Genomic DNA, 16,530 nt, shown 5'->3' with positions numbered 1-16,530 from the left:
CGCTTATATTGAAATTCTGTTTATTAATTAAACCTCATAACAAAAGAATGAAATATACATAATAAATTAGAATAAGTTAATCATCAATTAAAATTTTCTTAATATCAATAACCCGTGATTTAATCTCTGGTTGATTATCTTTACATAATTCTGAATATGATGTTTCAAACATTTCAACTAACTTTTCAAATTCCTCTTTATCGTTCTGTTTCAATTTTTTTCCCAATGAATAAATTACGTTCAAAGCTTCCTTACGTAATCTCGTGTTTTTGGCAATACCCAAACTGTAAGTTAATGCGACCAAAATATGGTTTATAATGCGAGATAAACTTGCTTTATCGGTTTCGTTAAGTTTTTCCTCGTTGAGTAATTGCAGTTTATCGACATAATTGCATAAAGCAACTACAATACAAACTTGTACAGATCTAGTGTTGACTGGTAAACAATCAACGCAATTTTCAATCAAAATTTCTCTGTATTTTTCTTGGGTTTGTTTGCTTTTTTCAGGCCAAGCTTTTCCTAAACATTCAAAAGCAACTTCTTTAAGTTTAATAACGATTTCACGTTTTTTCGACTGTTCCTCCTTTGATGTCTCTTCTTCATCACCTTCTTTTTCAATAGAGTCATTATTTAATACACTATGGACAATGTTGTAAACATCCTCAAATCGATCGATTTCTAAAGAAGATAAAATATCGCCTAAAGAACTCAAAGCATTTACTTTATACTCAATATCTTCTTTCCGACATTCTTTTAAAACTGCTTCAACGATGTTATTTAAATCTACCTCGGGATCAATTTTCAATGAATCTTTACAATTTTTACAAATTGATGCTAAAGCTTTCAATAATTTATCTTTCCCGTTCCATATTCGTCCACTTAACCCAGCCAATAAAATTTCAATCAATGTATTACGATGTTTCCTCTCCATTGATAAACCTAACTTTGCAGCAACAGTTGAAATCGAATTAGCCGCTTGCGCCTTCATATTCCAAGATGGTGAATCTAACGCGGTTTTTAACGTTTCACAAATAACCTCAATATTTTGTCTAATTCCCGATTCAGTGCCGGGACTATGTTCCGACCAAATCTCATTCCAAGTTTCAATCGTATTTTCAGTCTCCGGATTATTTTCCGCGTGCATCGCAAAAAAAACTAACGGTAAAATTACATCTGAATGTGCTTTTAAAATATCTTGATTGTGGACGCCAATTGATTTAATCGTATGAGCGCAGGCAGATCTTATTGTATCATCTAAAATATTCAAAATAAAAGGTGAAAAATGATGAGGTTTTATATTTTTTACCTTCCCGTTCGAAATACCAATGATTAATTTTTGCAAATAGTTTTTCTAAACTGGATTCTTTAGCTGTTTTTACTAAATGACCGATTGTTGTTGCGTAATGTTTACGAATTGCTGCGTTACGATCTGTTAATCCATTTACTAAAGTTGATAAAAATTTTCCTGGAAAGCATAACAATTTTTTATCAAAATTGCGATATTAAAATCATTAAGTTTTTGGTATCATATTGAAAGGGTATTTTTTCATGTTAGTGCATCTTAGATCTAATTGTTACACAAATATAAGTTTTAAAATATCAAAAAATATTTCTAACTGTTTTAAAAGAATGGAATATGTGGAATATATTTGAAGAATGTTCTAAATTATTCATTGACGTAATGTTAAATAACCAACAAAACTTATCTATAATATTTTAACCATTTTAGATTACGACGATATTTATTGCATTAGATAAAGTAGAAAAATTTTACCGTGAATTCTCTATTGTGGTTTTCATCATCCAATGATTAGATTTACAATTGACATAAAAAAAGCAGTTGGATATACGCGCCAAAATAAGAGCTGCTGCGCAATTGCCAAGTATTATATACTTGTATGATAACATTTTGAATGAATATGTTATATAGGACATTATTATTATTACAATTGTTATTAATCATATCCTGTATATAAAATTTATAACTTACCTGTATATGGTTGTAGATCATTTCCCAATTGAACAACAAGCAAGGTAATAAAATGTGCACAAGCTACTCTTGTTCCTAACACAACGGAACCTTTCATTAAATCAACAACTTTAGGAACAAGTTCCTCTAAAATTGTTGCATCCGCATATTGAAGACACTTTAAAATTTTAATTTTTTATTAAAAGAAAAAAAATTTAAAATTCAACCTACCTTAGAAACTGTTTCTGTTGTAAAATGAGATTTAGCAAAAGAAGCCCTCGCGCTATCAACAGCCTCTTGAGCATGACTTTGTCCACCTAACATTGTGCTCAAACGAGACAATTGCGACGATTCTAATTCGCCGGTTGCTTGAAGTAATGCAGGAATTAATTGAGGTAAAAACGGTTTAAGTTGTGGTCCAGCAGATCCAACTAACTCCGAAATAGTTTGTAAACTAAACAAGATGTGACAATCTTAAGATTTATTTAAAAAAATAAACTAACCTTATTAAACGAACTTCAGCAACCGTATTGGTTATTCCTTTATTTAAAAATACCGGTAAAATAGATTGAGTCATTTTCACCCCATCTTTTCCTTGGCTTTTATCACAACCTCGAATACATAACTGAAAAAACAGATATTTAAAGTAAAGAAAAATAAATTTGAATTTATATTGTGTTATTTTAAATTACCTTACTAAGTACTTTGGCTGTTTTATTTGCTGCCAATCGTGTAGCTTCATGATGATCATCCATAACCCTAAACAATTGCGTCCAAATTTCTTCCATAGAATCAACTGAATCATGTATAGAACGATTCCCTGCACCCTTAATGAAATCTTGCAAAGCCAAACAACACGATTGTCTTACGCGGTATTGAGGTGAATTTAAATTGGCTAATAAATCCGCGAGTATTTCGTGATGATAAGTATCCAACATTTTTTGAGGCTCAGGTACTAAGACGTGCCAAATATTCTGCATTGATCCTTGTAAATTTGGGGTGGGATCATATTGATAGCGATATAATTTCGGAACAATTTGTGGGAGATACGCTTGAAGACGTTCACCACATTTTTCAGCTATCGACGAAAACCCAAATGCAGCGCCTTTCTTTGAATTCCAAATCGCATTATGATTCGCAATGTGCATAAATTGGTATACTAAATCGGGTTTATTTAAATCCGAAGCTAACGAACACAATTCCTTGTATGTAGATAAATTCCCACTGGAAATACATTCAAAGTTTTATTTGATTTTATTTTTTTTTTTTAATATTTTTTTTACCCAGTTGGTGATTTTCCCAATTCACCTTCCTCAAATAATTTTGTACTTGCAGTAACGTTAGTAGTTGATCGTCTTCCGCTGGTTAATTGATCAACTAACGCACTTAATAATTCCTCAGATTTAGAATAATCATAAACTAGACATAAACCTTTTGAAGATACATCTTGTACAATATCTAAATAAAAATTAGAAAAATATAAGTTAATACAAATAGACTGGTGGATAGTCAATTTAAATAATTTAGTATAGGGGTTCCCAAAAGGTGGCAATTTTTACTTTAATAAAAATGAAGACTGTATGACATAGAATAGTGAAGTGTACAAAATATCCTTAGCCATGTGAGTAAGACTCGTGGGCAATTGGAAGATAATGCATAGACCAAGGGGTTAGAGAAAGAGGCAATGATCAATGAAGCGAGATTAAAAGCTAGGATAAAGATAGCGGTAACTATATCATAAACCAACCATTATTTTCTCCCAATAAATTCATAAATATGCTTTGTATTGAACTTAATTGATTCTTAATAGGTTCTCTATCAGGACAACTTTTTAACAAAGCCAACAACCAAATGCAAGAAGCCTGCCTTGCATTAGGATGAGTACTTCTTGCATTGTTAAGAAGAGAAGTAAGTAAGTCTTCAAGATTTTCATCAGACGGTTGATCCCTCATTGTATCCTGAGGGGTATAATCATCAGGTAAAATTGTCCAAGAATCTCTAGCTTCTGAAGACCATAAACCTTGAACGCACATTACTAAAGATTCACCAATCGTGAAATGAACTTCAACATCTTTTGTCTAAAAAACAACAAAGAATTAAAAATTAATAAAACCAATTTTCTTAATTATAAAAACCTCTTTTGCTGTATCTAAAAATCCTTGTATAACTTCTTTAACAAACGGGAAATCTTCACCAACGCAAAGTAATCCCAGCGCCAAAGCGGCACGTTCACGAGCTTTTGAACTATTTTTGTTATTGTTCATTACAACTAACAACTGTGAAACGACATCACACTTTGTAATTCGTTCAGCTGTGGCGAGTTTTTTCGCTTCAGGACTTCCGGTAGGTTTAATTCCTCCATTTTCAAGCGGTAACGCCGTACTTTTCGCAATCAAACCGATTGCAGTACAAGCTCCCCCCATTAACATTCCATTTTGATGAGACAAAAATGTTACCAAAGTGTTTACGCAAGTTTTAAAAACTTCCCATTGTTGAACATTTCTTTTCTCTTTTTGAGTCATTATTCTTCTTTCCAAGCAATTTCCTATCGCCAATAAAGCACCATGTTGAGATTCTAAATTTTTTGAATTTGTTTGTTTTATTAAATATTCCAATGCTTTATTAAAATCGTCATCGTTTAATGCAGGGTTAATTGTTACTGCATATAATAAAGCAACTTGTTCTCTAACTTCCTCTTTAACTGAATTTAATAAATCTCGCAACCAATTTATATCATTTGATAAAGATTTATATAAATTTGGTACACAACCAATAATTTCCGACATACAACAAATTGATTCAACACCTAAAAAAATTAATAATAAAGATAAAAACTAAATACTAATAAAAAGTATATATACTTGGATTTGCCATCATTAACTGTTTAACCAACGAAACATATTGCAACAAAGCACTATTTTCAATTTCATCCGTTTCTTTAAACATACTTTGTAAATGCTTTTTGATAATTGGAGTTGTTTCGCATGGATGTTTTATTATATTTCGAGTTAACGGTACCTCTAAGTCTTGTATCAAACACAAACGAAGATACATAATCATTTCGGTGAAAACCGGAGTTGCAAATGGTAAGAAGCGGTTTCCAACTGAATATTGTTTGGACGGATCTTTCATTCGATCCTCAGATTCTTTATAAACATGAAGAACCAATTCGGAAAATGATGGCATCACCACCTTTATTTTACTACCCTTTGAAATATCAATATCAGTTTTACGTGATGTGCCATAAAGAGATTTCATTGCTTCTGTAGAAACTTCGTCTTTTCTGCAAATAATATAAACTTACTATGTAATTAACACGTTCGCTACCGGCGTGTCCAGTCTATTGGACGGAGAGGTTTTTCGTGGTGAAACGCGTCTAATTTATTGGAAGCTGACTTATTACTTAACGATTCGAGTCAAATGGTTCTACCCCTCCTGCTACACCAGCTTTGCAGTTTGAGTCGGATTGGACTGACCTGGAAACTGTTCCCTTAGATATTCCGTTCTGAACGGAATATTCAGGATTTAAAAAAAAGCTTATTTTTATCTTTATTCTAAAACAATAAGAAATAGACCTATCGAACCCTATGTTTTTGTAATCAGAAAAGAATAACGAACTTAATAAGAGAATAATCAGTGGTTGTTTTCATTTAAAAAAAACGAAAATTGTCATATCTCCAAATCTAAAATCGAAAATTTTTTTTTGACTACGTCATTAAATTCTCTGTAAAAAAGTGTCCATACAACGTCGTAGTTATAATACTCCACCTATAATAATAACCAAGATAATTGCATTTGCTGGTTTCACGATATTTTCAATTTTGGGCTCTAGGGGAAAAATAAAAGACGATAGCGCTTTGAGGTTTCCGACCTTGGAATGTTTTAAAAAAAGAGATCGAGACATGTAAGCTACTTTTTTTCTAACTCTTATAATTTCCGAGATAACCTAGACATCGAATTTGAACCACCCTGTACATGTGCGGGATAGACAGATCAGGCCAGATAATAGGATAGTACTCATCGCCAAGGAAAACCATAAGATGGTACAGAAAAGTGTTCTTTTATGTTATAGATATTGCAGTGTGGAATGCCTATTACATATTATATAAGAAGGAAAGAGTTACAACCAAAATTTCAGAAGTTATAAATTCCATTATCTGGAGACAGTTCTCTCCACACAGAAAGACAAAACCGTGACGAAGAGGTGACGCCAGTGTAGCAGAGGTGAAGTTTACAAGAAATCCAGATATAACTGCCGGATATGTCCAGAAAACCCTGGTTGATGCGTAGATCCATGCTTCAGAATCTCGCACAGTGTACAATAATTATGTTTTGTAATATTTTGGAGTAGCTGTAGTATTCATTTTGGTTTGTATAGTTCATTACGTTGTATTTAGAAAAAGAAAATAGAGACGTTGAAGAAATTCAGGTGTGTCCAATTGACTTTGTACAGAACTTAGAAATTTAAAGAATGTCCAGTAAACTGGAGTAGGTCTTAAAAACTACTGCAGAAGGCGCAGTAGCGAACGTGTTAACCATATTACAAAAAAATAAAAAAAAATAAAATTTACTTACGAATCACCCATTGCAAGTAGAAGAAGAGCTTTTGATGGTACATGTTCTGGTGGAAAAATAGTAGCTAATGTTCTAACAGTTGCAAATCGAACCATTGCTTCTTCAGATTCCATAAAATATTTTAATAATACAAAAAGAATATTCATCCGTCCATTTTTATCGCATTCTTCTGGATTAACATCATATTTATATGCAGAAATTAAATTTAAAAGACCTTCACGGATTTGAAGTTTCAAATCTTGATCTGCAGATTCTAATTTTTTAAAGAACATCTCCAAAAGACTAACATCATGATAAACGACCATAGGAAATCGCCTTCCAATCATTCCATTTATTGTAAACGCTTGCCCTTGATGACTTTGTTCACCTTCATTGATTAATTTGTTCAAGCCCGTTTGAAGAACGGGGGCAACTTTTTTTAATTGGTCACCATCAGCACTAAAAATTTAATTAACAATAAAAATCATCAATCCTCATAAAATTGAAAACAATTAACTTACTATCGGACTAAATTCGCCGTAAAATTTAAAGCTAAAGTTTTTAATTTCGAATTTGTTTCAATACCAAACAAAGAATCGAATATAACTTGAATCGAAATTGGTACAACAAATCCTCCGTTTGTCACACGACAAAGATAAGTTAGAATTTTTAATCGAATTCTAGTACTAGCAGGAGCTTTTTTCAAATTAGACTTAACATTATGCGATTGCGTACCTAAAAATAACATGAACAAGGGCATTGTTGTTGATGAAGAATTCCAATCTACAACGCTAAACGAAATTTAAATATAAAATATAAGTTAAGTATATAAATCACAAAATGTACCCAATTATCTTTTTTAATTCATTATCAGCAAGATTAGGAATACTAAATCTTGTATCTGCAGCTGCAACAATCATGTGAATCAAAATATCTTCATTAGGGAAAATATCATTTGCTAAAAATTTAATAATCCCCAACTTAATTTGTTCTAATTCGTCCGGTTTTAATGGATTTTCATTAAGAACTCTTTTATATGTGTATTCACTCATTCCAGCTGGTACAGATGATTCATTTTCAGGATTTTGATGTTCCGTTGAAGATAATGAAAGGGATCTGTTATTAAATCACAATTTTTAATTATTTTAAATTCAAATGTAATAATAACAAAATTGATTACCCATAAGGAAGCAAAATAACATCTAAAAGAAGTCCTAATAAATGCTTACAAATTTGTGGCTTCTCATTAAGACCAAAAATTGACGATCTTTTACTAGGATCACTTGGTATTTTTATTTTCCCTAATAATATAAATCAATCACTAATTTAAATTAGAAATAAATGTAATAAATTACCAAGTAATGGAACAATAAGTAGCAATAAACTATCTTGGTGTGCTTGAGGTTTACCATCAAGAGAATTTAATATATTAGGCACCAAATCAGTTTGTTCCTCCACAGTTAATCTAGGAAAACCCATTTTTATATAAATAATGGTAAAATTCTACAAGAATAATGTTTAAGAAACAGTTTAGAAATTCTAAAAACATACTATTAAGAAACTGCTTGCTTCTGGGTTTTGATATTGAGACAATAAAGTACTGACTGGTAAACGAACTTGAGGGCGTGTTTTGATTCGTTTATTAATGTGAATCAGCAATTCCATCACCTAAATTTAAATGAAATTAATCACCTACATTAACTTTACACTTATTTTTGTTACCTTTTTTCGTACAGCGTCTTCAGGAGACGCCAATTTAAGCAATACAGGAGGCAAAAACTTTGATACCACATTTTGTAATTGTTCATCAGTTTCAGCAGAACCCACTCGAAGAAATACACGCTCCAAGAGCACTACAATTCAAATTTAAAGAGTAAGATGACAAACAAAATTTCTATTTTTATCTGTATTGAAGGCATATTAATCAATAACCCCAAGGTTTGTTAATTAATAAATTAAAGAAGATATATTTTAAATAAATTCGAATACATTACAAGTTTCGACACTTTAATTTTAATTAATATTACATACCTAATTCATCTTGAGCACTCGTCATCCCTAAATTATTTTGACAATTAATTTGACAGATCAATCATCTGATGTTTGCTACAATTGTATTTATGTGTGTATCAAAAAAGCCTAATAAATAAAATAAAAACTAATGAATTGTTTACGAATGAAATTAATTATATTCTAATAATTATAAAATATCATTAAGAATATTTCAATTTAAACGTTATAAAAAGAAAAAAAAGTTTCTTTTGTGTGAAGTTAGTTGTGTCATACGTCAAAAACTCTCAACAACAACAACACCATTTTTAACAAAACTAATTTCTATTACAAACACCAATTTTAATAAAATTATTTAAAATGTCGATGAAACCGGACGATCACAGAAGAAAATGGGACCGGGAAGAATACGAAAAGCTTGCCGAAGAAAGACGAAAAGAAGAACGCGAACGTGAAGAAGATGCTGAACAGAAGAAAAAAGGTCCCCCGATAAAACGTGAACTTTTAAAACAACGAGATTACAAAATCGATTTGGATTCTAAACTGGGAAAAAGCATAGTTATTAACAAAAATACACCCACGTCGCAATCGGGCGGATATTATTGTAATGTGTGCGATTGCGTTGTTAAAGATTCTATTAATTTTCTCGATCATATTAACGGAAAGAAACACCAACGTAACTTAGGAATGTCTATGAGAATTGAACGAAGCAATTTGGATACTGTTAAACAACGTTTTGCTTTAAATAAGAAAAAAATGGAAGAAAAAAAGAAGGAGTATGATATGGCCTCCAGAATGCAAGAAATCGCTGAAGAAGAAGAAAAACTTAAAGAGTATAGAAGAGAGAAGAGAAAAGAAAATAAACGTAAAGCGGAAGAGATGAATAATGATAGTGAACAATTTAGTGAAATAAATAGTATTATGGGATTTTCTGGGTTTGGTTCTTCAAAAAAGAAATAATAATAAATAAGATTAATTTTTTATTGTATATATACATTGTAATATTAATTAGAATTTAATTTAGAACATTGATTCTAAAATTAATGAGGTAATAATAAAATAATTGTTATTATTTTGTGTTTCAATTAACACTAAGGGATTTAATTTTTAATGTTGGTATCAGCTTAATTTAAAATTTTAAGATTGTTATAAAACAATTAAAATAATAAGTATAAATAATAAAAAGAATAATTTTTAAAAGAATTATTAATCCAAATTAAGTTTTTAAATGATAAAATTAAATTTAGTAACCATAAGTTATGTTGACAGCATAAAACTTAAAATTTTTTAATTTATTAAATTTAAATTATAATAATTAATATTTCAATTTAAGCGAATAAATAAATTAAAGGAAGTGAAATGGATTAATAAAAAATTAAAATTTTAAAATTTTTTTATTAAAACGATTTTTAAGTGATATCTTTTACTTTATGGTTGGCAACAACAACACTAGACAGATTTCTAGCCGTTTTCTCGTTTTGTCATTTCGACGGAGGTTAGTGTTCTAAAAAAAAGCGGTTCTTTCGGCCCTTATTTTTTGTTAATTTCTTTAGAAAACCGTATCTAATGGCTTTAAATCCGCAATACGAAGCGATAGGGAAGGGTTTTGTCCAACAATACTATGCGGTCTTCGACGATCCCACCCAGCGAGGTAACCTAGTTAATTTGTATGGCGTAAGTGTGTAATCATATTAAAAAAAAGCGCGACCCGCTATCCTAAAATACGACCGATGCTATTTCGTACACAGGCCGAGAACTCATTTATGACCTTTGAGGGCACCCAACTCCAGGGCGCTGCTAAAATCATGGAGAAATTAAATGTAAGATTGACAGTTTGTCTTTTTTTGGGGTTAGGTTTTTGTTGTATGTAATGAAATTTATTTTTTTTTAAATGTTTTTAGAGCTTACAATTTCAAAAAATAAATAGAATAATAACGGGAGTTGATTCTCAACCAATGTTCGATGGTGGCATCTTAATAAACGTACTAGGAAGACTGCAGGTATTTTTTTTTTTATTGTTACGATTATTACTTAATAATAAACTTATATGCGTAATTGCCACCTCAATTTTAAACAGAAATTGATATAAACCTTAAAGAAATGTCATAGATTTATATAAAATTTTTTGTTTAGAATTTGAGTGGTTTTTATTTGAATACTTTAGTTATACAATATTTGCCCAGACTGATGAAGATATGCCTCACGCATACGTCCAAACGTTTGTGCTCAAACCCATTGAGGGCAGCTTTTTTTTACAACACGACATTTTCCGTCTCGTTCTCCATGATACGATTTAGTCGGTCAGTACGTATTTTGTCTTGCGTACAGATATGCTTTTTTTAAATTGAACATAAAAACAGAACAATGAATAATACGATTTTGCACACAAAAAAGTGCACATCCCCTATTTGTTTATGTTTCTTACTAATTTATGCTGTGCCTTTTTTCCTATTTAATATTTTAATTTCTATGTGACTAAGGTAGCTTCCAAGTTTTAGCTTTATTTTTTTCTTAATTTTTATGATTTTATGTGGAATTAAAACTAATTTAGAATTGTTTTCAGACTGATGAAGATCCACCACATCCATTCTGTCAGATATTTGTATTGAAGCCGTTAGGAACATCCTTCTATGTACAACATGACATCTTCAGATTGGGAATCCATGACTCAGTTTAATCGATACATATTTTCTTAACACATACAGTTTATATACAGTTACAAAAAAAAACTATAAAGATTTTTTAATTTCGGCTTAAAGCAACATACATTTTCTTTTCTTTAATTTTTACGATGCTTTCATGTTCGTCAATAATTAAAATTTTTTGAATATGTCTTGTTTTATTTATTCCTTCTATCAAATTAACACATTCACTGTCGTCTTGGTCAATATGACCAACAAAATAGTTTTGGGCTAACCTGATTTGGTTTATATGACTAACAACATTCTTTTAATCACCATGAAGGCTTGGTCAATATAACTGAATCAGTTTTTCGCATCATACACGCCAGATATTTAGCATCTAGGTTAGAGAAGGTTGAGATTGCATTATTCATAAGCAAAAGTTTTGCGAAATTCCAGGATGGGTTTTTCTCTATGTTTTATTTCTTTATACATCAACCACTATTTCTAGTCTGTAAGTAGACGTTTTGTGTTCCAATATTCACTTCGTGGCACGATTTTGTACTCAAAATCAACTCGTCTTCAGTATTCAACTAGCATATTGGGTTGCCTACCACTCACAATGAATATAATCAAAGAATATTTTATACATTTATAGTTTATTATTACATTTAAAAATGGCACATCAATAGTAAACAATACAATTACAAATAGTTGGAGAGGTTATTAAAAAAAAAATAATAAGTTAAAACGATTAACTAATAATTAAAGGGAAACAAAACAACTCTCATCTAAACAGGAAGCATTTAACATGACAATCTTTTTGATCGCGAACTTCTTTGCGATATACCAAGTCCTCTCAAAGATCTCATCGCCATAGCTTTATTAAAATGGCGATGAGGTTTAGTTTCTGGACATTCTGTTTCAGTTGTATCCATAGATGTTATTACAACTAATAAAACTGCCAAAATCTAAAAATTACTTATGTTAAAAAAGGATTATTTTAATTAATTGTTAATATTTACCAAACATATAATAATAACTAAAGTGTAAGTATGTAAAGGATCGGGTGGAGTTTCCTCCATTTCCTTTAAAGCTAATTGAGCTGGTTCAAAACCTGGTTTGAGCTCTAGAGTATGCCTTAAATGTACTATTGCATCTTGATGTTGTCCATAAGCTTTAAAAATTTCTCCCAATGTGAAATATTGTAACCAAGCCCCTTTATCTGGAGGTTGAACTTCGAGGGATCTTCTTGTTAAGTAAATTGCATCATCTAAATATTGGAGTGTGTATAAAACCCTGGCAAGGTTTAGTAAAACCTCTGCATTGTGTGGGGACACAGCTAAAGCTCTCCTAAAACATTCTATTGCTTTTCTTGAATTACCTTTTATTCTCCAAAAGTTTCCAATTTGATTATAAAGATGGATGGATTTAGGTTTCTACAAAAAATTATGTTTTTAATAATATTTTAAAATAATTTCAAATTTTTACTTCTTTCTTGGCTTTTTTTAAACGCCTTTCTAAAGCATTTATATCGAACTCCAATCCTTTACCAGTTTTCTTTGACTTAGTTAAAATTAAATCTAATCGTGGTTCAGGGACATTGGGATGTTTATTGCGATTTAAAATTCCTACCAAATTGTCGTAATAAGTAAAATTTACCGGTTTTCCACAGTCTAAAACTTCATCTATATTCTCTTGTTCAGTTTTAATATCAATATTTCTCGTCCAATTCCTAAAAATTTTAATTTTTTGTTTTAATGATAAATCTATTACATAATTTTGTGAGACTCACTTTGAGCTTTGATTTTGTTGTGTACACCTTGTGCAATAATATTCCACACCTTGTTTTATCCAAGAATGTTCAATATACACAGTTGAAGTAATAATTCCAAAGATAGGGTCATCCTCCCCAAATTCTTGCAATGCTTTGTCATCGTAAGATATTGAAAGTATTTGTTGAAACGGATTAACCTCCACAATTTTATCCTCATCATAATTTAATTTCCACATGGATGAAGTTCGAGAATTTATTGATAATACTTCCAGACAGAGTATGTATAAAGTAAAAATTTGGAAATTATGGACTTGACCCATCATTTTATTTGGAATTATTATAGCTTATTTATATCGTTATAATGATTTTTGTTTCTTATTGGATACGATTTTGAGTTTGGATCGGTGCGTTTCATTCAAAATTCTTTATATTTATTTTTTGATAAATCACACATTTGGATGAGTTTCGTATAAACAAAATAGGTTATTTGAACTGTCAAATAAGTTAAATAAGGAACAGATGTTTTTTGTTTATACTTTTATATACATTTTAGAGATCTTTATAACATGGGGATATAGCTCAGTGGTAGAGCATTCGACTGCAGATCGAGAGGTCCCCGGTTCAAGCCCGGGTGTCCCCTACTTTTTTTTTTTATACTTTAAATCAAATTTGTACGTATATCGCATTGTCGTATTCTATATGTTTTGAAGTAGTGATTGATTTTGACAGTTCAGTTTTCTGGTCGCTTGTTCACTCCTTGTGAACAAGTGAAGTGAGTGATTCTTCTGCACCTATTTATTCTTGCTTCTATGCTTCTGCTCTGAATAAGCATCATTGATGACCAGCTGCAAAATGAAAGATAAACAACAAATAGCGCCATACACGTTGCACAACCCATATTTGCTGTATTATCCCTAGGCCCCATACACCTGCAAACAAATTGTACAAACTGACGTTGCGCAACAGGTTATTGTGCAAACAAGGTGGTTACCCATACACTATACACAACTTTATACAAACTTCAGTTGCTTGTGTTGTGTACGCACGGAAACATGACGTCTGACGAAACAGCCTGTTTAGCTATAATGTGTTAGAAAAAGAAAAAAGAAGCAAATGAAAACATGGTTACGAAAAGATCACTTTTTAGCCAAATCTTCTCAAAGAACTTAAATTGTGTTCACCATTAGACTATAAAAATTATTTACGGATTCCACTACTTTTGGTAAATTATTGGTCATGGTAGCACCACTTATACAAAAACAAGACACAATATTGAGAGAAGCAGTATCGCCCAAGCAAAGGTTATCTGCTACTTTAAGGTATCTTACATCTGGACTTACCTATGAGGGTTTAAAGTTCGAAACAGCCATAGCTGCTCAAACACTTGGAAAGATGAACATTTGAATTTCTGCAACCACAATTTTCGCAAAACAGCGGTTGTTGCGGAATTTGATTGCAGGTGTATGCGGCCTATGGCGAATAGAAAAATTTGTTGTTTATGTTCCATTCACCAACAATTCGAGTAAGCTTTTTTGGAACTTAAACGCCGGTGTGGTTCTCTTCCAGTACAGTAGCTTCCAATATAACTTTCAATTTTTGTGATCCCATTATGAAATGATTTGTCAAACTCAGTAGTGAGCACAACTTTGATTGATTTATCCATACATCGGTCGTGCAACTTAACCAGTCGCATTGTTTGATTAAGTCCATTACTTTTGCCTTCACTTGGTCATATGTTTGGGGCATTAGTGACGCATGGAAATATTTTTCAGCTTTAAAACTTTATCACAAACACTTTTTTTGACGACATTATACGTGAAATGAGCCGATACAATGCATCATCATGCTTGGCTCTACAGCTGAGTGTAATCCTTGGCCTGCCTTAACTTGTTTCCAAACATATTCATCCCGCGTCTACCGTCTCTAACTTTCTTAGGTCATTCTCCACATTATCGATAAATGGTATCTTTGACCTCACAAACCAATCTTCTACTCTCAGATCTACGGTGATCAAAGATAATTCTTTTGGTACCTTTTATATCCATTCTGGGTTCATGGCCAATCCATCGCAACCTCGGTACTTTGATAAATTTAATCATCGCTGGTTCGCAATATAAGATAAAACTCAAAGTTGTAACGACTACAGAGACCGCTGTCATTAATATCCATCTTGGTCTTTCTGAATTAAGGTCTATATATTTCTATGATTCTTCTCCACCTTTGTATCGCTGTTTCTATACCTTCTGCGCTGAATGAAATTACTTGTCAAACTCAGTAGTGTGCACGACTTTGATGGATTTATCCATACATCGGTCGTGTAACTTAACCTAAGTCTCAAAGCAGTACTTTCCACTATACAGCATGTCGACAATTATAAAGTCCATTGGCCTTATCAATTCTCTGAGTCCATTGCGGTTCTTTCGCCATTCTATTTGTTATATCTGTCAACCTACATTGTATGAGATTCGATTGTTATTATTAATGTTTGTCACATCTTTCTTTTTTAACTTAGCTTCATTTATCTTCTCATCCATCTGTGATTGTTTCAAAACTTGTGTAATCTTTGAATTGTAAAATTTGGACAATAGTAGCTTCAATCCAAGGTTTATAGAACATAAGGTTACCTCATTCCCTATGCCTCTGTAGTATCGATTATTACCCCGCAAATTGACGTCACTGGTTCGATACAGTCAGAATAAAAGATACCCTATACGTGCCTATACTGTGGTACAGTCTATATAAAATATTTAATCCTCGCATCGTGTTGTGTTGTTCATAGAACCAGCTACGTCACTGACCCATCTTGCCTCTCAGAGGAGGAGAATCGGTATTGGGTAACCTTATGTTCTATAGACCTTGGCTTCAATCCATGTATAGTTTTTTTTTGGTTAGTTGCTGCCCAAAGAATAAAGTTTTTTGCAAAGTTTACATATGGCTTTTGACAAGGCAGCAGTGTTTTTGTCTTAGAAATCAAAACTTGTTTTTCGTCTTTCTTGTTTCATCTTGCTTAAAACATGATGAAAATTCCGTACGCGCAAGCTAAAGCAGTTACGAGAATAGACAAAAACTAGCTAAGACTAATAGACGAATAAAGAACAAAGTTTCTGTTCTAACTGAAGATTCACATTTTGGCCGAAATTGGCCGAAACCGAATCTTCGGTCTGACACTAATTTATTAACAATTAAATTGAATACTACTGGTTCATTATTAAAAGATTAATAAATGTCTGGACTTTCTTTTCAAACAAAGTTATCAATTTTATTATTTTATAATCTTATAATAAAAATCCCCTTTGTTTGTGAAAAGAGATTTATCAGAATTGATTGTCTTATCTATATTTGAAATAAAATCATAAAATGAAGGAAATAAAATACGATTTTGTATCATCATAATAAAACAATTTATCCAATGCAATTTAATAATTTGTTATAAAATCCACTTTGCTTTGCATAATACTATAAAACAAGTAATTTTTGTATAAAATTGTGAAATCGATGACTAATGAAGTTATTTTTACTCCTATTAATAATTATTTTTACTTGCGCATAATTTTCGCACTCAATACAGTTCCATCTATCAATTATTCATCGAATTAATA

General features: G+C 31.4%; 4 protein-coding genes and 1 non-coding gene across 7 annotated transcripts; 3 read left to right on the top strand and 2 right to left on the bottom strand.

Annotated features, from left to right (window-relative positions):
- Positions 1-3: 3 nt before the first annotated feature.
- Positions 4-8,642, bottom strand: LOC111425835 (proteasome adapter and scaffold protein ECM29). The gene is made up of 18 exons (XM_023060094.2): positions 8,555-8,642; positions 8,246-8,376; positions 8,075-8,191; positions 7,879-8,026; positions 7,704-7,824; positions 7,370-7,639; positions 7,045-7,314; positions 6,545-6,982; positions 4,831-5,252; positions 4,105-4,775; positions 3,717-4,047; positions 3,253-3,427; positions 2,662-3,193; positions 2,473-2,594; positions 2,201-2,423; positions 1,991-2,147; positions 1,307-1,465; positions 4-1,254 (listed from the first exon to the last, which is right to left on the bottom strand). Exons 1-18 carry the CDS (start codon positions 8,577-8,579, stop codon positions 77-79), a joined length of 5,490 nt encoding a protein of 1,829 aa, XP_022915862.2. The 5' UTR covers positions 8,580-8,642; the 3' UTR covers positions 4-76.
- Positions 8,643-8,771: 129 nt separating this feature from the next.
- LOC111425912 (zinc finger matrin-type protein 2) lies at positions 8,772-9,605 on the top strand. The gene has a single exon (XM_023060205.2). It carries the CDS (start codon positions 8,894-8,896, stop codon positions 9,491-9,493), a length of 600 nt encoding a protein of 199 aa, XP_022915973.1. The 5' UTR covers positions 8,772-8,893; the 3' UTR covers positions 9,494-9,605.
- A 363-nt stretch (positions 9,606-9,968) lies between these two features.
- LOC111425863 (nuclear transport factor-2) lies at positions 9,969-11,363 on the top strand. 3 transcript variants are annotated; one of them, XM_071194311.1, is made up of 5 exons: positions 9,969-10,028; positions 10,087-10,207; positions 10,282-10,353; positions 10,435-10,533; positions 11,097-11,363. In XM_071194311.1, the coding sequence occupies exons 2-5, from the start codon at positions 10,100-10,102 to the stop codon at positions 11,208-11,210; spliced, it is 393 nt and encodes a 130-aa protein (XP_071050412.1). In that variant the 5' UTR covers positions 9,969-10,028; positions 10,087-10,099; the 3' UTR covers positions 11,211-11,363. The 3 variants fall into 3 exon arrangements, with proteins under 3 accessions (XP_071050412.1, XP_022915919.2, XP_071050413.1); XM_023060151.2 differs by lacking the exon at positions 9,969-10,028 and adding an exon at positions 10,717-10,833 and having other exon boundaries at positions 10,035-10,207; XM_071194312.1 differs by lacking the exon at positions 9,969-10,028 and adding an exon at positions 10,717-10,837 and having other exon boundaries at positions 10,035-10,207; positions 11,097-11,299.
- Positions 11,364-11,796: 433 nt separating this feature from the next.
- LOC111425883 (tetratricopeptide repeat protein 17-like) lies at positions 11,797-13,410 on the bottom strand. The gene is made up of 4 exons (XM_023060178.2): positions 12,950-13,410; positions 12,646-12,889; positions 12,180-12,593; positions 11,797-12,125 (listed from the first exon to the last, which is right to left on the bottom strand). The coding sequence occupies exons 1-4, from the start codon at positions 13,252-13,254 to the stop codon at positions 11,961-11,963; spliced, it is 1,128 nt and encodes a 375-aa protein (XP_022915946.1). The 5' UTR covers positions 13,255-13,410; the 3' UTR covers positions 11,797-11,960.
- Positions 13,411-13,499: 89 nt separating this feature from the next.
- TRNAC-GCA (transfer RNA cysteine (anticodon GCA)) lies at positions 13,500-13,571 on the top strand. The gene has a single exon. It is a non-coding gene; the product is annotated as a tRNA-Cys (tRNA).
- The last annotated feature ends 2,959 nt before the right edge of the window (positions 13,572-16,530 follow it).

The sequence above is a fragment of the Onthophagus taurus genome, chromosome 2 (genome assembly GCF_036711975.1).
Source record: "Onthophagus taurus isolate NC chromosome 2, IU_Otau_3.0, whole genome shotgun sequence".
NCBI classification, from domain to species: domain Eukaryota; kingdom Metazoa; phylum Arthropoda; class Insecta; order Coleoptera; family Scarabaeidae; genus Onthophagus; species Onthophagus taurus.
The sequence above is the reverse complement of the archived record's forward strand: the minus strand, read 5'-3'. Positions and strand labels throughout refer to the sequence as shown.